The 21,855-nt window shown below is 35.3% G+C and overlaps 3 protein-coding genes across 3 annotated transcripts; 1 reads left to right on the forward strand and 2 right to left on the reverse strand.

Moving 5' to 3' along the window:
• Positions 1 to 2,635: 2,635 nt before the first annotated feature.
• On the reverse strand, positions 2,636 to 5,357 carry LOC132557725 (uncharacterized). Its single transcript, XM_060222246.1, has 3 exons — positions 5,278 to 5,357; positions 4,579 to 4,709; positions 2,636 to 3,591 (listed from the first exon to the last, which is right to left on the reverse strand). The coding sequence occupies exons 1-3, from the start codon at positions 5,355 to 5,357 to the stop codon at positions 3,080 to 3,082; spliced, it is 723 nt and encodes a 240-aa protein (XP_060078229.1). The 3' UTR covers positions 2,636 to 3,079.
• Positions 5,358 to 5,424: 67 nt separating this feature from the next.
• Positions 5,425 to 6,559, forward strand: LOC132557726 (uncharacterized; the record flags this gene model as incomplete). The annotated part of the gene is made up of 2 exons (XM_060222248.1): positions 5,425 to 5,494; positions 5,754 to 6,559. Coding segments are annotated over 2 exons (876 nt in total), but the record flags the coding sequence as incomplete, so codon positions are not given.
• A 5,543-nt stretch (positions 6,560 to 12,102) lies between these two features.
• Positions 12,103 to 21,450, reverse strand: LOC132557750 (uncharacterized). The gene is made up of 3 exons (XM_060222279.1): positions 21,325 to 21,450; positions 18,030 to 18,096; positions 12,103 to 16,573 (listed from the first exon to the last, which is right to left on the reverse strand). Exon 3 carries the CDS (start codon positions 16,491 to 16,493, stop codon positions 14,877 to 14,879), a length of 1,617 nt encoding a protein of 538 aa, XP_060078262.1. The 5' UTR covers positions 16,494 to 16,573; positions 18,030 to 18,096; positions 21,325 to 21,450; the 3' UTR covers positions 12,103 to 14,876.
• Positions 21,451 to 21,855: the final 405 nt, after the last annotated feature.

The raw sequence follows: 21,855 nt of genomic DNA on the forward strand, positions 1-21,855 counted from the left end.
TCTCCCTTGAAATTGGAGCTCTTCCTGTCGATATTGCAAGTTATCGACCTCGATTTTTCGGAGAAATTGTTTTTATTTTCAAGGCCACTTCTCAGAATCTCTATTACAAACTGGATGTTTTTCTTTGAATATTTGGTCATTGTTTAATTACGTAATCTTCTTGCAATATAACGAAAATCGTCCGTACTGACAGCAATGTAAGGTACTAGGGTACCCAACTTATCAATAGGAAATACCACACCGTCCTGCTTATTCTATAAAAAACATGTTGATCTTCGGAACCAATCGTCTATTACAAATAGGATAACGTCATTGAGACCTTGACGCCCTTGACCAATGAAAAATCGGATATAAAAAGACAGGATTTCCGCCGTTTTTAAAGGATTTCCCGGCTATTTTTCGAAACGGTGTTGACGCAATTTTCTACCTGAGTATTCTGCACTGCGCCTGAAATTTATACTTCTCAGCTTATGTACAAAGACGTGATAAAAGACCATTAAACCATTAATTTTTGCAATCAAAATTTATTTGAAAAAATAACGTGCTGCTTTGCACTGATAACAAAAACAATAATAATAATAAATGAAAAATAGGAATAAAATATAACAGAAAAAGGTGATTACATGTTTAAAGCAATTATAAAATTACATACATGTATAAACCAAGATCCAAGTGAGATAAACAAATCTATGCATGCATTTGCATGTTAAACTTCAACAAAAACTTCATTTCAGTACATGTATTTAATGCAGTCATATATTTCACTTTCATATTAATTGAATGCCTTTTTTTTATATCTGCAGGTATATCATTTTTACATCAACAAATAACTGGCAGTTACACAACCTCAATACAATATAGATTGGATTTTACTTAAGAAAGCATGCTGCATTTTTAATAGATACACACAGAAAACTACTTGGCACATGACTTTGAGTTATGGTCTGCACCATGACAGTTTGAACATTTCCTACCTTCTTTTGTTCTTTTCCCTTTTCCCTCGAGAAATAAGAGCCGATTTTGTTTCTCTAATACTTGCTTCAATGCAGGTAATCCTCTATGACATGATCCCCTAAAAAACTGCTTTGTTATATTATCATTGAGTTTTTCTAGTCCTTGTTGGCTAAATCTTACCATGGTTCCATGAGTTCTAATGATCTCTCCCACATGATATCTCAACAAGTGTATGTATGGGGTAATATCTCTTGTTTGATACACCTGTATATAAAGAGCACACCAGCTTTTTGCCTTCGCTTCAATCTCATCAGGGTCTGGATTTTCAGATTTTATTAACTCATTTATGTCTTTAAAGCCATCCCATAATTCCTGAATCTCTGCTGCTCTGTCCTTATCCTCAAACAAATCTGATGCATGAAAATGGTCAAACAAAACACGCTTCTCTGGACCTGTAAGGTCTCTGTAGTCCAATTTCTTTGTTTCTTGATTTACACCTATCTCAAAATGTATTCCAAGTTGCTGTAGCACATTTTCTAATTTCAAAACATGCTTCAGTTTGTCTTTCTTCTCGTACACACTTGTAAATGTGGAGTTCTCATTTATGTTATCTAAGCATCTTAAGTCAGAAAGGAGAAGATTGAACAATTTGTCAGATATTCTCAAATACATATGCAAATGGTCTATAACAACACGATTTGGAGTAATGCTTGGAAAAAGTGGCTTATTCTTCACAGAAAAAAAACCCTTGTTGACCTTCTTTCTCTTTAGTGATGAAGATTGTACCAATTCCTCACACTTATACTCAAGTCTAGCTCCTTTGGATGGATCAACCATAGACCAATTTCTACTGAGGTCTAGTTTTTCAGCCTTGTTACATGTGCAGTAAATGCAAAAATGCTGACAAGCTACTGAAGATATTCCAGTAGCAAGCAGAAGAAATTTATAATCCCCGCCTAAAACTATTTCAATATCAAAACTTCTATGTTGTACTTTTAGACTATTGCCATCTAGTTCCTCAACTTCCTTAACCAAATCTGATAAACCCAATACTAGATCACTATATTTTTCTGCAGTTCGTATGACAGCCAAAGGGTAGTTTCCCCGGACTGATGCACTCCTTTCTTCATTTACAATAGTAAAAGTAACATTAACAACATGAATCCTTTTCCCTATATTTGTACCATCCCCTGATATTTTAATTTTTACCTTACCTGCAGGGGCAAAGTTCTTGTCAGTTTTAATCTTATGTGAAAGTACGTCATGTAAATGTTTTTTCAAACTCTGCTGAACACCAAGTCCATCTGGAGTTTGGATGATATCAAATTTTGAATTTAAATCTGAAAGAACTTTATTAACAGCGTTAATTCTTGGGAGGGTTTTAAATGCCATACTCAACTCATGATATGCATCTTTACTGATGTTAAATGTATCTAAAATGTAAATCAGAGCATTCAAATCATCTAAAGTTTCACTTGCCTCCAGTGACTGGTTTTCCTTATTTTCACCAGTTTCATACAATCTAAGCACCTCCTCTTTTCCATTCCTGACCACTGTGACAGATACAGGCACAGCATCTGAATCTTTTAAAAATGACAGTGCTTTTTTACAATGTTCTTCATCTTTTTTCCTAATTTTCGACTGCCAACTAGGTGTGCAATCAGCAAATGCTTTCCGCTTTATAGGTTTCACTTCAGGAGTACCAATTACTGCACTTAAATTACATAACTTTTCCCTCAACTCTTTGTTTTCTTTTTCTTTATCCCTTAGATCTTTTTCAGTATCAGCCTTTATTTTATCAACTAAAAACTGAGTTTCTTCTCTATCAACTTTGACGTCCCAACTATATTTGGAATGTTTTAATTGTTCTTTAAACTTTCTAAATTGTGACCCACCCTTCACTTTTGCTTGTAAACCATTTTGTTTAAGCCTAAAAAGTTCAGCACGTAAACATTTCAAACTATGTTCATCTGGGAGAAATTTCAATGTACAGATGCTTTCAATAGCTGTTGATATTTCTTTAACAGTTGGTATATTTAATGGTTTATTCCAATAGTTTTTCAATAGTATATTAAAAAGTTCTTCTCTAGAAATGATGATCATTTTTTAAATGTTAACTTTGGCATTACAAGAGAGGGTCATCCATCAAATTTGGTAACATTCTGTAGTTGCCAGTGCACTTCACAAAACTGACTATGACTTGTTTGCCCCTTGGCCGAAATGATTCTTCAATCCTGAGCTGACCACCAGTCTTTCGGACAACAAATTCTTTGGATTCTCTTAGAGATTTATGATAAATCTTAACTGTTGCTGTTTTAATATAAACACAATCTCCTTCCTTATTAAGTATCCTAAAATCCCAATGTTTCCCAAAAATAGAGTTCAAGTCGAAGCGTGACCTTAAGCTGTACACAGTTTTTGTTTCTGTTTTTTTAAACATGTGTAGCTTTTCTTGAAGACAAGAAAAATCCCTTTCATCCATAGGAGTTTTTAGCCTTACAATGCTGTCCAGTCTTGAACCTGTTGTCAGACTGTCCTTGATCATTGAACCCACATTCACAATTGACTGTGTCCCCTCACATTCATTAGTCTCAAGTTCTGCCTCTTTGATGATAGTGTCATACTTTGCACTCCATCCTATCAATAAAGATTTTACATCATAAATAAACTATGACAAATTTCAATGATGCATTTTATCAAATACACCTGTTGATCTAGTGTGCAAAAACCATTTACCGGTACATTGAATTATTAGCTTGAAGTGACTTCAAACAATTTCTTTCCCCCCCCCCTTCCTTCCTCTCCCCAATATCCGTTCAATTTCTGGCAGGGAGTTAAATGAGAAGGTACATTTGTAACATTTTGTTCGAAAAATGTTTTGTATTTCATTTCATTACATGTAATATGATCCCATAGTGTTATTTTGTCAAGGGAGGTATTACTCCAGGTAGTTTTTAAAATTAATGTTTTCAAACAAAAATGTATTACTATGATTGAACCATTGATACCTGATAATTTTTTTAAGATGAAGAAGAAGAAGAAAAAGCAGACGAAACTATCATAAGAGTAACAGAGATTATTAATTTTCTTAATGCGTCACTAGGAGTCGAACTCATGACCTCTCACCAGGGACGTATATAACAGAGTATACGTATTATATGTCCCTGCTCTCGCTAACTAGTGTTACACTTTACCGAATGAGATAACAAGATCTCCCTAGCTGAGTTGGTAGGAAACAGCTAGTATTTACAAGGCTGACATAAGATTTTCTTTAGAGGAATTGAAAGATTACATTTGATTATACAGATTTTTCTATATACAATGATATAATATTAATCATGTATCGAAAGTGTTAATGATCACATATTTATGCATATATATAAGGAGACTTGAGTTTAAAAAAATCCTGAAGATTCTTGATTAATGGTATAACATTGGTAATTTGTTTTTAAGTTATAGAACATAACTGTTACTGTTCAACAGCCTGTGTTAAATGTTACACACCTAATGATGAAAGTTTATGCATGCATATATTATATGTATACAGTTAAAAATAAATAATAAAAAAGTCAACAAAATGCTGAAAGCAATAATTATCAATAGTATTTACTACATACAACATACCTGTAAAATGACCTTTGACATAACCATCTTCTGGACTGGACAGGATTTCCACCGGATACAATCCTGCTTTCCACTCTTTTGATTTCAAACTGCTCTTTCTTGCCTTTGGCAATTCAACAAAGTTCAAATCTCTGCAAAAAATATTGATTTTACAATATACAAATGAAATTTTACATTTACGCTTTAGATGTACTTGGAACCTGTGGGTGGAAGAGTGTGAATGCATTAGAAAACTATTTTTAGCTTGAGATGTATAAGCATATATACATGTACAGTATACAGTAAATACCTTACTATTTTCAATCTACATGTACATTTGGCCTATATTTCATGCTACAGTACTAGTACAGTACAGTACTAGTTCAGAACCCCCCCCCCCTCCCATTAGTTTCACACACACAAAATGCTTTCTATTTTGCACATAAACACCTAAATCACAATACTTATTGAATAACCCATATGTTATATCACAGCACATGCATTGAAATGGACTTAATTTGATTTAACCCAAATACATTTTTTCCCGAACGAAGGAGTTCCCGCGGCTCAACTTGCACTAAGATAGTTGGTATATTTTACCGGTAACACCGGTGCAATGCAGCACTGTCTGCCTTTCGATTGTCTATTGGTACATTATGTCATTCCATTCAATCACAACCATTATTAAATACTCGTTTTTACACTTATTAGACTACTTACGAGTAAGAACTCACCGAGATCCCGTCTTTACCTTTGATTTCGGGCTTCCTTTTTGAACAGCAAGTCAAAACCGACGCCATTTTTCTTTTCTACGAGTTGAATAATTCAGGGGAGTTAACTCTGTATGTCACTACAAAATAATCTTGATATGCTGATGTATTTGCAGAACCCGAGACGGAGGATGTCTCTTTAGAGTGTGGACCAACACCTTGCTTTGGTAAGTGTATCAGACTTGATGTATACATTGTGGAAAATCATTACACGTTGACACAAGTTTAACTTTTTATGTTGATACACGCATTTCAAACACAGCATGTCGGAAGGTGCCGAAGATTCCCGATTTAGCACGAAACTTTTACGTAATGATGAAACCCATTGAATAATCATATTATCTACATGTATAACAAAATATACATATTCGAATATAATTATTTTTCATGTTTTGATAGTTAGTACATGTTTTCTATCACGAACAGAGCCCGTGTCCTCGCTGCCAGAATTGGTGTTGTCGTTAGATTTGTGCGAGAATGGACAGAGCTGTTCTCTTTCCTCGTTTGCTGTAACGGAGGACAACAACATCCTCGGCATGGACCAGTACGAAAATAGAGTTGTTCTGTATTCTGGACAAGACGGTTCCATATTAAACACATACAACTTTGAATTTGAACTTGAAGAACTCGCCTATCAAGATCACGGAACCTTTTTCATAGGACACACCCCTCGTAATGACCGCACAATCTACAAATATAATGCATCATCAGGACAACTTACAGAAATTTTGTCCATTCGGAATGGAATGTCATCGTACGGAATGGAATTCCTTGATGGAATGTTGTTCGTTGGTGGACAATATGGCGGCGGGATGCATGTTTATTTATTAGGTCAGCCTAATGCTCGCGTTGTTGAGATCTACTCTCACATCACTAACTATGACCAGTATCATAGTGTATATCTATGTACCACAGAACTCGGATCTAAATACGGACTGTTTACTGGACGAATGGTCAGAAATGAAATGGTCCTGATTACATCAACGGGAGAGAGGATATGCTCGATAAAGCCAGATTATGAATATCAGTCGATACGATGTGGTGTTGTGAGCAGGGAAGGCACTTTCTACCTCCCTGGAGAAAGAATGATCGTTCGGTACAATACCAGGTGCGAGCCCACTGGAATGTTCCCCATCCTTGATGTGGATTATTATGTATCAGGACTGGACATACAAAATGGCAAACTGTATGTTCATAAACAAAATGGAAGATTTGATGTTTTTCAAATCTAGATACATCGGGGATTACTGGAATTGAAATATCCTAAATTGCTGCTTTAATTGACGACTTTATCTATGCTCTGATTGTTCTTTTTAACGTTGTCGAAGTAAGCTTATGGTTAATGGTAAATTATATTTAGTTAACACAGGTCATGATTTCTTGAAGCATTTCTTTCTTCAACATGTTCTCCGTTTATATTCCACATAGTAAATGAACATTAATTCTGCAATGTGTTTGACAACAATGTGTGCTCTATTGGTTATTCCACACTTTGAATGTTATCTTAAATCCTTATCGAACTCTGAAACAGGTGCGACAACGACTGATATCACAACGACTAAGCATTATTTATTATAGGTATAATAACGCAATATTAATACCAAACTTAAAATCAACAACCAACAACTTAACGTTTGGACAATCCTGGCCCCATCGGCTGTCACGCTGATAGGGTGAAACTAAGGGAAGTAACTCCGCAATATCGAAACTATTTTGCACAACAATGCCGCTATATAAGGTGCCTTAAATGATAGTAGTATCCAACGCGTGACCATCGTGACGTCATTGTGGGCTCGGACGTGGTGACGTCATAGGGAATGTCTCACTTGACCGATTACATGATTGATAATGACTAATTCAGATAGACTAAATAAATTTTCTATCGGCCTAAGGATGCCTAGCGAATGAAAGTTATAAGTATTTATTGTCTTGTTACGAAATTAATGATAAATATTTAACCATCACATATTTAAAGATAAAGATATTTTATTTGTGATCATCATGGGTCAGGTGGAAGCTTTGGTGTGTAGAGTATTTGTGTTTGTTAATAAATTTGTAAGCAGCCGCATCTGGTTTGTTGGAGTGTTCTTTCAGTGTATAATACCATCTCAAGCCGACACCCTTTGTAGCGATTCTTGTTGACGCGTGCATAGATATAGGGCCAGGTAGCGACAGCTTGTAATAATGTCTGTTCAGTCTAAAGGGGATTTTCAATGGTCGCTTCAGCAATGAAAACGGTCGTCCTATGACCCTTGCTGCCAAGAGGCACACCCGGTGCATCAAAGAGCTTTAAAGACATACAAAAGTGGTTCCGTGAAAAAAGACCCGAGAAAAGCTCCGATGTCGCTGATGTCGTAACGAGATGAAGTGATCAAATATATTTGCCTAAAAGGAAAGTGAGGATGGTTCGATTCACGTGTCGCACTTGAATATTTTTGAGTCACAGCTGGTTTTCTCCGGACGTATCGATTTTATTCCACAACGATCGAGTCAACAGGAGTGATAAATGGAAGTGGACAAAGTTTGTCGTAATTGTAAAAGATAAAATGAAGTACGCATTTTAAGAAAAAGAAGATTGTGAACAGCCTTGTAGTGCTTTATAGAGTTAGAAATTTGAAAATAATAATAATATCTGGAAGACATATCCTTATTATCTATGTACGTATGTATGTAGCTTATAGCAGGGGATATGCACAAACCAATGGAACAAAAACAAATTAAATATTCATGAATGTACGTTGAGACCAAATGAAGTAAATAATGTTCATTTTAAGCTTGTTCTATGTTTTAAAATAAATAGTGTAGTTTGATGTTGAATGGAAGGATATTGCTCTCATTGTACAAGTAACTATGTACTGGGATGGTTAAAAAAACTTAATGTGTTAGTTATATCGTTTCAGCTTTTCTACCGCTAAAGTATCTCAGGTCATATTTGTACAATTGTACATGATCGTGACTGACTGAAATGTCAATAAACAGTATGTGGTGTAAATCCTTGTAGTTGATATGTTTTAACTTGAAACTGATAGAATGCATGTCACCGTCGAGAATGTATCCTATTTGTAAATGACAGTTGTTGCTTTTCTGACGTCAGATAGGCGCCATGTTGTAACAGCTAATCAAACACAGATGAACAGCTCTCATTTTCCTCCCTTTCTAACTAAACCAAAAAGTACGATGATTTTTAAAATTTCTGTTAAAAAAACTAAACAGGTTTAAATGTCTTTCTGTCATAATATATAACTATGATGACTCTGAGTAGTGCCATCAGACAAGTGTTGGAATGTGAACATTGCCCAGTGTCATTTTTGTCGAGAAGAAAACAACACCAAGTTAATAAATTTGAAGAAACAGCAAGTCTGAAATTATGTCTTTTATGATTACTAACAATAGCTTATACAGTTTCAAAATACTGACATGTTCGTCTAGAAAATCTGTGAATATGAAGTTTTTTCCTGCTGTGGAATGTGGTTTTAACTAAAGTTTTTATCAAGAATGTCTAAAAATATTTCCAAACCTTCATATACCTGTAAGTTTAAAATCAAATCAAATTTGAAAATGCTGATCAGTAAGAACTGATAATAGTGTTTATTTACATATTGTAAATTAAACTGTCCAACATGTCGGTATTCTGTCCCACCTGGAAAATAAATCAGTGTAGCACATCATAAAGAAATGATATATATGTTTTTTTTTTTTTTTTTTTTTCATTTTTTAACTTAAAGAAAATCTTTTATATGATGCTTGTTATTTGAAGCTTCGAAACATCATAAGTTTAACGCTGTCGAAACAGCCCTATCGAAACCCGGGAGCTTCCATCGTGTGTTCGATATGCGAGCTTTTAGCGACTTACTTGATATATTGCATTGACACTTACTGATGTAGGTTATATCTTAAGTGCTACATACATATAAGTAGATACCTTTTACGGGTAATGTCCTGGAGGACAGAAGAACACCCCTCCATGGAGGACAGAAGGACACCCCTCCGTGGAGGACAGTCAAAGGGAGGGAGTTCCCTTTGACTGTCCTCCACGGAGGGGTGTCCTCCAGGACATTACCCGTAAAAGGTATCTACTCATATAAAAATGACTTTTTTACAATTTCAATTGTGATTTTTCCCTTTTGAGTAGACAAACGATGTGAGTGTCTGAATACACATGTGGAGGCTATCCAGATTAATTTGTGTTTTCATACTTTGTAAATCTAGTGACTATAAATATTACACTTTTTATTATCCAGTCGATCTCTACAAATTATAACGAATCCTTGATTTATACCACTCAAAACGACAACCGATTAAAAACTGATGTATTTTACGAAAGCGTACCTACCACCCCTTTCTTTACAAATGGAGATGTACTATTGGGACAAATACTCCAGTATAGAAACCTATACTTATATTGGGGAAGCAATATGTGTGTTTTAATCTGCGTCTCTAAAAGCCAATAAAAATGTGAATACGTATGTAGTATTTGTGACAGCGGTTAACTTGAATGTTTCCATGAGTTAGAAGTGTATATATACAATACTAACGGACTTCGTTATCCTAGAGTCGTCGATTTAGCTGTTAAACTCACTAGTAAATTTTTAAATAATGCTTCGTGAACTTCTGATAACCTCTGTGAAAATGCTTTCTACTCCATTTTATAGTGTTATCTTTATACCAATTAAAGGGATGTTTTCTTATAAAATTTCACTGCTTTGAAAGTTGCGTTCTTGTTGGATACAATTTTGTTCGGAAATTCTCATCTTACCGTAGATCTTAATTCAAATATCTTCAAACATCTCCAGTCCTTCACTAAGTCTAAAATACAAATTTTGATTTTTGATGGCAATGGTCATTTTAGATATACAATGTATGCATATTTTTTATAAAATTGATTGTTTCCATTATAACTGATGCCTAATCTTTTGTCCTGAGGTTGACAGTAGGTATGTTTGAATTGAACACTTTTGACGAATTTCATACGGCTGTTTACCGTCAACATATTATTATCGTCTGATGATCCAATTCCTCAAAACTCTTACTTGCAGTCTAAACTTTAAATATCGTCTCGCCTATTCCTTCTATGGCGGCTGCTAATAGTCGTTGCATATGTGACGTCACAGCCGATAGGGTCCCGTTCAGCCCAAGGCTGATGAGTAGGAGGACAGGGGCAAATCGTACACGTCAATATTTCGGTATTGGGCCGGCTGATTTTGATGCCGTTTTCAATCTTTTTGATACTGGATCATAAGAAATAATACTGTATACATTTTTTTTCACTCAGGGTACACTTTAACTTCGGCCAGAAGATTAGTCCCACCAGTGAGCATTAAAACGAGCATGTCAGGTTGTTGCAGTTTACAAACACAAATCAAATGGGTCTTGGTGGCAGTAAACCGATTCACTAAATGGATTATCCAAAAGATCAGTTATACAGGTACCAGCCTCGTCTGTCAATACACTCATATACAGGTACCAGCCTCGTCTGTCTATACACTCATACACAGGTACCAGCCTCGTCTGTCAATACACTCATATACAGGTACCAGCCTCGTCTGTCAATACACTCATATACAGGTACCAGCCTCCTGCCAATACACTCATACACAGGTACCAGCCTCGTCTGTCAATACACTCATATACATATACCAGGCTCGTCTGGCAATACACTCATACACAGGTACCAGCCTCGTCTGTCAATACACTCATATACAGGTACCAGCCTCGTCTGTCAATACACTCATATACAGGTACCAGCCTCCTGCCAATACACTCATACACAGGTACCAGCCTCGTCTGTCAATACACTCATATACATATACCAGGCTCGTCTGGCAATACACTCATACACAGGTACCAGCCTCGTCTGTCAATACACTCATATACAGGTACCAGGCTCGTCTGGCAATACACTCATATACAGGTACCAGCCTCCTGTCAATACACTCACACACAGGTACCAGCCTCGTCTGTCAATACACTCATATACAGATACCAGGCTCGTCTGGCAATACACTCATATACAGGTACCAGCCTCCTGTCAATACACTCATATACAGGTACCAGCCTCGTCTGTCAATACACTCATATACATATACCAGGCTCGTCTGGCAATACACTCATACACAGGTACCAGCCTCGTCTGTCAATACACTCATATACAGGTACCAGGCTCGTCTGGCAATACACTCATACACAGGTTACACACTCATACACAGGTACCAGCCTCGTCTGTCAATACACTCATATACAGGTACCAGGCTCGTCTGGCAATACACTCATACACAGGTACCAGCCTCGTCTGTCAATACACTTATATACAGGTATAAGCCTCGTCTGTCAATACACAGGTACCAGCCTCGTCTGTCAATACACATATACTGTTAACAAGGTTTGTAACTCTTGCAAGTGGAGATAGGCTCGGTATCCTGTTATCTTGGAGACACTGGACTTTGGAGACAAAAATAATAGGAACATTGTCCTATAATTGTACAGACGATATAACACAGACGTCTCCATTTTTATGGTCCAAACGATTATTATCATTAGTGTGATCATATAATGAAGAAATTACAAGTGTTCTGCAACGAAAAAAATCAGTAGGTTATTTAAGCAAAGCGATATTCACTGATTCTTTAACTCTTAGCACCCTTAGCACATAGAAGCCACCAAATTACAAGTGTTCTGCAACGAAAAAATCAGTAGGTTATTTAAGCAAAGTGATATTCACTGTTTCTTTAACTCTTAGAACTGTTAGTACCCTTAGCACATAGAAGCCACAAATAAATTACGTTCAAAAACCGTTTTATTCCTCAAAATAAAGCTTTGCTTTGCAATTATCTAATGAACATTCGTGAGGTATATATATATAGAATAATGTAAATGTACACAGGGAGAAGGAGAGAGAGTACCAGTAATATCAGGTGTCTGATCTGTGTAAAACACAAATAATTGTGTTGGCAATAATACTTTTACAATATGATAATGTTCCAGTGACTAGTCCTTTGGTTGAGTATTAACCTCGAGATTGTTGCTCCAATTTGAATTATAAATACTTTTTTACATTTTTGTTAAACAATGAAAACATACTTTGTTTCAACTTTGAAGTTGATGATATATAACCGAGAAAAATGCATAGGTACATTGATATCACACTGTCAATGGTGCATACAAAAACAAAGCAGTGTCTGCACAGATCGATACTTCTACAGATAAAGGCTAACATGAAACATGTTGTCTATATTCATTTCATCAACATTACTTAACCATAAAATATCAATATTTAATATCAAAACCGAAATCAAAGGTTAACCACATAATTTGACTGCACAAATAGTAGCCATACTCTTTATATTAACGTGTGGAATTATAATATTATCTTTGATGTTTAGACAATTAATTTTTCCCATCGTAGTAGTAATTGACAACCTTCTCTTTCTAATCCTATTAAAGATATTCTTCAGTGGTTTACCTATGATTTCTCCATTCTATAAAAACAAGTGTAAGACTAATATTACACGATGATATCAGAAATGTACGACAGTGGCGTACATACAAATGCGAAAACAATAAAAAAAAATATACAATAAATACGCGTCACAACTTCCCCGTCTTCTAACAACCTTCAGTAGATGGTGCTAGATGCTGAAAGTATTGACATCTCAAGATAGCCAGAAAAAGAAATCGGCTCAAAGTGTTGTAGGAAAGAAATAGAAGATGATGTACATTGTCCAAGCAATTAATAAACCTAATCGTTTAATAATTTAAATGTTACATGAAGGCGTAAGCAAACATCAACTACAAATTTAACAGAAGTTTTTTACAACCAAGCTATGTCAAGATAAAAAATGATCATGCATATGAAAATCGAGAAGAAAAGTTATCACAACACCTTGTAAGTTACATCTCTCTACACGTGTTGGTTGTCAGAAAGACATATCACAGAATATCAGAGAGTAGAGATGTATTGTCAAATTATAATGGTGGTAGACGATGAAGTAAGATTCCAGTGATAATCACAAGCATTATCACGTTAATGTCCATAAACAAAGACAAACATTAGATATAAACTCTTACATAACTTCAATGATTACGTCTTCTCCATTATTTGAAAAGAAAGCGAGTTCATTAAAAAAAATTGTATAATAGTGTTGTACCACTGAAATGCTACTACATATTGACAGCACGAGAAATCTTTCATAAATACATATTTGAGTAAGTGGTACAAAAATAGAAAATAATATTAATGAGTTAAAACAATTTTGGCAAAGACTACAAAGTAATTTTCGTTTAACTGGAATTTGAGGTTCCCCCTAGGTACCATTTAAAATAAGCAACTTCGTAGACTAAAATGAAGCTCTGTACTGTGCAGTTATCTCGTTAGTACATACTCTGGTAAAGAACTCGCTTCATCAGCCGTATTACTATTACTTCTTCGCTTGTTACACAATAAAATAGTGTAAGTCAACTTTGTAACTTTGCGATATACTTCTCTTCATTGGTTTCATTCCGCCGGTAAATCGATACGCCAAATAATAACTATTCTGTTGACCCTACATACAAAGAGCAACTGTTTTCAACAAACATTAATGTCATGAGTGGTTTATGAACTTATATGCAATGGAGAAAAACCGGGGAAATTTGAAGCGCTGCCTTTTGATTGTGTAAAATAAAGCTATTGCTAACTTACAGAATAGTAATAGTAACAATAACTATACGTTACATGTTTTTCTTCCTCGTTTCTCTGGATGTTATATCAAAAAGACTGAACTTATAATTAATAGCTGATTTGTATTGTAGCATTCCAGAAACTACTCGGCTATCTATGAATCGATCAGCTATTAAATCATCGTGTTCAATCCTTTATCTCACTATCGTTTTATCGTAAATAAGCTATTTAAATTGGTGTTAACATTATTTAAATACAATACTGTACTACAACATATCAGCATATGAGTAATTAAAGAAAGTGTATAAACCTAAAGAAATGAAACTGTAACACATTGATCTTTAAAAGTATGTGTGATCATATGTTTGAATTGTTTACAGACTGCAGTACATTAACCATCAAACACATTGACGTCAGCTGTAATGACTGGATTAGAATCCTGTTTCAGCTTTTCCAATATGAATATAGACCCCTCTTGTCATCAATATGATAATGAAAGACATGCCATTATGGTGTGACTATTGTACATTTTTTTTTTACAATTTTTGCGGTTTTCCAATATTGATACACAAAATATTTATTATGAAACGGACCGCAAATGTTTGTTTGATCTATGAATGCAAAGCTTAGCAAAACTAGTTTACCAGCAAATCAATTTTTATAAACTCATCGTAAAATCTGGCAAAAGCCAGGTTTTTCAATGTATTCGTACTGTTATTGCTCATCTCGCTATCATTAACATTTTTGCACGTTTCTTTATCACAGAAGCAGAACTCTGACAGCGGATATAACATGCATCATTTTCATCATGTTTTGACTTATGTATTGTTGTTTGACATGTGAAAAAAGGTTGTAATTGTCGTCAACAAAGCTAATGGGAACCAAAACTCAACTTAAAGGAAAGAATAAATGCATTGTAACATTGCTAATACGACCAATAAGCCGATATACTGCAACATCCGCGAAGAATACCACTGCTTATAGTCTGAATCCGGGTAAAACATCTTTGTAATCGCTGGGAACGTCCACTTCATTTTCCCGGACTCCTCACACTGATATTTTTCCAGCTCGTTGTCCACGTGTTGCCTTTTATTACTAATTGGTTTATCATGAACATCCAACACATCTGAGGACCCTTGATGATCTGATTCACTCACGGAGTTTGTGATTAATGTATGTTGATCTGATTCGGAGCTCTGCTGAACTGTGTTGTCTGTTATGAATCGAATGAATTCCTTTATATTGTCATGTTCCTCTTTAAAATGAATACTGTTTGACAAATCCAAAGCAGATTCGGATAATGTTAACGCCTCCTTGATATTGCCTTCAACAAAAGCGATTTTCGCATTTGCCGCATAGAAAGACATTCGCCATCGAACTTCCAACTGTTGCCAGCCTTCCCCCGTATCAATAGTTTTAAGAAAGGACCGTGCATTTTCTATGTTTTCTTTTGTGACACAATCATGGCGAATGTTCCTCAGCGTATAGCCAAGACCGAGGTTAGCCAGTGACTGTAGAAACCGTAGCCCCCTGTTGATATAGAGTTTATAAGCCAGATCTTCGTTCAGCTCTTCGTCAACCGCAAAGTGCATCGCAGCAGCTGCGGATTTCTGTAAAAGCTCCTTTTTCGTAACTATATCAGAACTCTTTTCGTATATTTGCCAGTAAACTTTGAACTCTGTGATAAGAACTAGGGATGTTTCGCGACAACCTGGAAGGAACGGAAAGTTACTCTTTGCCTCGTTCAGTACACTCAAGACTTCTTCACACGGTTTTCTAGCTGTCAAAAGAGCGTGAGCGAATATTGTCAATAGAGATGTGACAGAAGCGCAGGGATGCGATGTGTAGGGTACGAGTTGGGCAATATCACTGAATAAAGTTCGAATTGTATTGTCCTCCGCGCCTCCTTCCGATAACTTTCTCATCTGGAGAATTTTAGCTTCGAAATACCTGTTAGCAATAAGATGTCTCCTGAGAGTATCGTCCTGGTGTTTTTCCCATAGAGCCTGATATCTATATAACTCATCGTCAAATTCGTGCAGCAAGTGCTTGCCTTGGTTAAGTAACCTTCGTAATTTACAATACAGCTTTGTCGCTTGGAAATGTTCTTTGGTAAACACTGTTCGTCTGATTTCCCTGGACGGGTTGCAGATTCCAGTGAATGTGTAATCTTCGTCATTTACTGGTAAGCTCAAACTTCGAGACTTGCGACGTGGTGTCGCTATAACCTCGCCTAGAGTAACGAGCAACTCAGTACATAGGTACGGAAAGCTGTTGTCGTGGATCAGGGCGTTAAGTAATGGAGCCAATGCATACTTGTTTTGACACAACTCCAAAAGCAAACGACGGCATCTGTCTCGAGATGTCCTATTTTCATCCGTTACGAACTCTAAACTTTCTTGAGACAGAAACTCATTTTCGTAAAGATAGTCAGCAATATACCTTGTGTCTACATTTTCAAGCAGCCTGGTGTGTTCCCTCCTGATAGCATCGTTTCCAATTGTTGACATGCTTGTGTTATGGAATGTATTCCAAACAGTAGGACAGCAAGTTTCTTAGGTTTCATCGTAACAGTTGTCTTGGTATGAACCTAAAACAAAGTCATTGAAATATTTGTGACAGGGCGTTCATCATAAATCTACCCTCTTATCAATGTGGTAACAAGACATGAATTGTGCTGTGACCAGACATGTACTGAAGATGTAATTTGATCAAGTTTCGTATTGTTCTTGTGTGCCTAAAAATTATGTCTTCGAAAAGGCCCGATTCATGAATCCCGTAAAAATAATTTCCGTATAAAATGCTCTACATGGTCAGAAAAAGAACAAAATGATTGTGTTGCCAGGAAAAGGACAAAATTGGTGTATTGACAAATAAAGGACTGGGTTATTGTATTGCCAGATAATGGACAAGATGATAATATTGCCAGAAAAGGGACAAATTGTTGTACTGACAAATAAAGGCCATTTTCATTGTATTAACAGATAAAGGACAAAATCATTGTATTGACAGCTAAAGGACATAGTTGTTGTATTAACAGATAAAAGACAAAATTATTGTATTGACAAATAAAGGACATTTTCATTGTATTAACAGATAAAGGACAAAATCATTGTATTGACAGTTAAAGGACATAGTTGTTGTATTAACAGATAAAGGACAAAATTATTGTATTGACAAATAAAGGACTGGGTTATTGTATTGCCAGATAAAGGACATAGTTATTGTGTGAACAGATGAAGGACAACATTATTGATTGTCAGATCAAGGATATAGTTATTGTATAACCAGAAAAAGGACAAAGATGTTGTGTTGCCAGATAAAGAACAGCAATTTTACGTGTCCTCCTTGTGTATTGTGTACTCAAATATATAGTATATACAGCTCTATGCATTTAACCATATGCTTATATCATACATCCATTATCAGCATTTAAAGACAAATACAACACATAAATCAGTGAAACAAATCCTTAATCTTAAAAGGCAGTAAAATAAATTAAAACAAAAAAGGAATTACACGTAAAGGTATATGTATGTAACATTTCGTTAACAGCTATTTTTAGCTACAGCAAAATTGATATCACAAGCTGTATAGAGTTTTGTCACTGAAATATAGCAAATTATATAGATTACATTCAATCTTCGTTAATCGAAAATTCACTTAAGGTCTATTCCAAATAAGATACATTTAAAACAACGGTGATATAAGAATGGCTGCTGCACTGCGAAATCACAGCTCTATTGTCTGTTGAATTATTCTCTGACACTATCAAATCAACCGGTGATTGGATGATAGCGACTAAATCTTAAGGAATACAAAAGTGTTGTAATTCCAGCTTACTGTTATGCCAGACATAGGAATGACTGTTTTAAAACTAAAAATTTCTTTACATACAAGTGTAATTTTACTAGTGACTTAATGGAGTAGATAAAAACGTATTAAGTGGAAAACGACCCCTACAGTGAATATGATATGCAGTGAGGTAATAGTGGAGGTGAAAGAACAGGTAGACCTTTCTAACTACGTATAATAAATGTATATACCAATCCAAAGTTCAGGGTTTATCATGTCACGTGCATCGTTATGTTATAGATTGCCCTGTCATCTTCTCTGAAACAGAAATAAAAAAGCAATTAAGACGGTGATTTCATCTGGGAAGTATAGTTATCTTTGGTATACAGCACTTCAGACTCCAACTTCAAAATGATAAATGATGAATATATTGTAATGAATTTTCAGGTGTTTCCTTATGGAGATAGATGTTAACAGAGCGTGTCTCAGTTCTGTTTTAAACCTTTGTGACGCTCATGGGTTTTTTTTTTTTGTAGAAATCACAAGCCCCGGCAAACTTAATTATGTTAGTAATTAGGATACTAGGATAATTGCTTTAGAAAATAAACAAAAAATGTACTGCGCAGAGCAGAAACAGTGCTGACACCTGGATAAGTTTGCTTCAAATATCATACACGTATCCAAAGCCTGTGTTATAGTGTCAGCTATGTCGATATCTAACTTGGGAACAATTTCAGAAGTCGATTGTGATAATTAAATTTCGTCATTAGGTTACGATGTATGCGTGTTGCAGCACGTACAACAGACCGGTTTGATGAACTATTAACTTTTCTTACAAGATTGAGAACCAACGGTAGTATTTATATATATATACACAAAGTCTAACGTAAGTAGAAGTTAGCACGTGAATTGATTATTAGAACTATGCGGATTTAACTATTCAATGAGTGTGCGTTTTAAACCATATATTTGTAGAAGAAAATATTTGTGAAATGATCACCGCGAACTGATGTCGATAAACCTCACCATCACGAGGCCACTTCGTTATTGTCACCCATCCTTATCCCACAAACCACATCGAGCTGACAACGAATGTGTCACACCGCATAACAAAAAAAGTATACTTGACAGATTTATTACGAAGTGTTATTATACACAACTGGTTAAAGTCTAGTAAAACGTACGCCAAACGACCTAGACATAGCATTTCCATATAGCGTAGTAGTCTAGTAAAGACCTTCACAAGTATTGCTTCATATCTAAGCGAGTGTATCCGTAGATTTAAACCAATCCATCATATCTTTGCCATGATTAATATCACTGTATGACGTATCAGCGCGTAGAAAGACATTCGCCATCGAACCTCCAACTGTTGCCAGCCTTCCCCCGTATCAATAGTTTTAAGAAAGGACCGTGCATTTTCTATGTTTTCTTTTGTGACACAATCATGGCGAATACTAAATGCTAAACAATTTTGTTTCAACTGTACACCCTCTAAACTACTGTGATGTATACAGCAACTAATAGTGTTTTGTAGATAGTTTTATCCCAATACGTGATGTAGTTATTTTCAATCATCAACGCCTAACTTCTGTTGTCTTTTCACAAATACTTTCATTTTCATTAATATTTTACAGTCGAGAAAACAAAAGCCATTAAAAATGAGATAAAAATCCATCACATATATTATCACAAGCTCACGACCCGAGTCGTATAGTGTATAATTGTTGCTGTCTCATTCCTATACATATATATATACTTCCTTATAGCTCTTGGTGACAAAACTTTTATCATCATTGAAATACACTCCTATAAGGTACAGTTCGTAGTAACGTGGATTCCAGAAGACCACCTGTAGGTACTGATTGGCCTGCTGATAATATTCCGTGGTGATGTACAAAACAATTGTCCGGATAGCTTAGAACAATTACATTGTCAGTATGTCAAATAGAATCAAGCGACATACCCGAACCTCAACTTTGAACAATATCGTTTCCTTTAACGACATCATATTATATACAAAATTTATCGACATTTGATTACGAAACGTTAAGATCTGGCCCCACTTGTATAAAACATCTCAACTTGAGATTTCCTCAAGCCGAGATTTTCCTCAGCTGATATCTCCTCAAAAACGGCTTGTATAAAATTTTCTCAAGGAACAGGAGGAAGTCATCGGCTAGGATGTCCTGAAATTCCTTGAGGAATTTTCATACAAGATATTTTCAAGGAGATATCAGCTGAGGAAAATCTGGGCTTGAGGAAATCTCACGTTGAGATGTTTTATACAAGTGGGGCCTGATCTCTCTTTGAAAATGTTTACAATGCTGGAACCAAAATAATCAACACTGAAATAACCCCTTTTAAAACACATTGGTTTGATCGGCATTGTTAGAAATACTGCAACGAAGTACAAATCTAGCTGTCACTTAGTCTAGCCCCTGTCTCTAGAAATATAAGGTCTTTATAACTTGAAGCAGATAATCAAATGTAAGAATTTAGCTGATAAATTATTTACAAAAACTATCAGTTTATCTATAACTTAACATATTGAATAATAATTTTCTAAATGAATTTTAAAGTGAATTTTTACATGACAGAATTTGATTGTTGATGCTTAATACACCAAAAAGAATGTCATGCAGTTATCATTATCAACAGTGAGGATTTAGTGAGTACTTGAGAGACTTTGAAAGCACTACGGCATTTTTCCTAATTTTTCTCCAATATCAATATATAATGGAATACAAATTTGGGTCCGACAATAGTATAAGTAAGTTTAAATGATTAGGGTGAAACTGTATATATGTAAACAGAGATTAAAATATTATAATAATGGACGGAAATATTAATAATAATCTTTTTGATAGCCAAGATCACTTCACGATAAATCCTCCTCTCTTCTCATCAAACGACATCTTATTATGACAGATGGTATCAATTCCCTGGTGCAAATTTATCAAGAACATTGGTATGTCTTAGTCATTAGTCATAAACAGCATGGGTCGGAACGCGTGTATTGTGTATTAGCGTACTAGTATACAAGCGGAAACACCATTGATATTTGGGTCAGCGCGAACATCGACATAGGAAAACCAGACAGACAGTCAGTAATTTCACTCCACATTTGGTTTAGGTTAACGGTAGCGTGAATGCTACATGGGAATCTCACAAGTTAACGGTGAAAAAGATACCATATGACCCATTAAAATCTGCCCAGGTAAAATGCTTACCGTAGATTAGCGTAAATACTGATTATAAAATTATCATAGGTATGTATTTGACTTGTTCCGTCATATCGTCATACTAGATTCATTTTTAATAAAAGTTTGTAATGATTAATATTAAAAGATTATATTTAGTAACATATACAAATCAAAATATTCGTGACATGTCTAGTCTAATAACGCAGATGTACGCCACTACAGACTCGCATTTATAAACAACATTATACACAGGATACATGAAGCGTAACACACATTCTTAACAGGATCAAATCGATGGCGTAGTACTGCTGGCTACATATACATATATATATATATATACCTTATTTTGGATTCGCAGACACTATACTCCAATGTTACAATAATTTACACCACACAATTGGATATTCCTTCGTGGTTTCAGTTCAGATGACTAAATAACATGTCCGCCAACAGATAGATACATGTATCGGAAAATCCCACGGAAAACCCACTACTTAACAGGATACAAAAAGTCATATCTAATTCAAGAAACAACATATGGTGTTGTATTATGTCATCCGGAATACGTATTATTACAATGTAAAAATATTTCAGCGATGTACGTATAGCTTTAATCAATAGTCATTCAACGTAATTCAGTGTGTATGGTAATATATGTTACCTAATAATGCTTAGCATGTTTCTTTTTAGGGCTACAGATTACTGTATAACACCAAGGCTATATTTGATAATGACGACTGACATTAGTCACTACACTGATCAGGTGTTGATACGGTTTACTTCTTCTGGAGAAAAGAACTTAATGTCACTGTTATTAATAGAATCGCTGGTAGATTTCCGCCGCAGCAATAAAAAGAAAGGAAAAGAAAAA

The sequence above is a fragment of the Ylistrum balloti genome, unplaced genomic scaffold (assembly GCF_031769215.1).
Source record: "Ylistrum balloti isolate Yb309-2 unplaced genomic scaffold, AGI_CSIRO_Ybal_v1 Utg370714, whole genome shotgun sequence".
NCBI classification, from domain to species: Eukaryota; Metazoa; Mollusca; class Bivalvia; order Pectinida; family Pectinidae; genus Ylistrum; species Ylistrum balloti.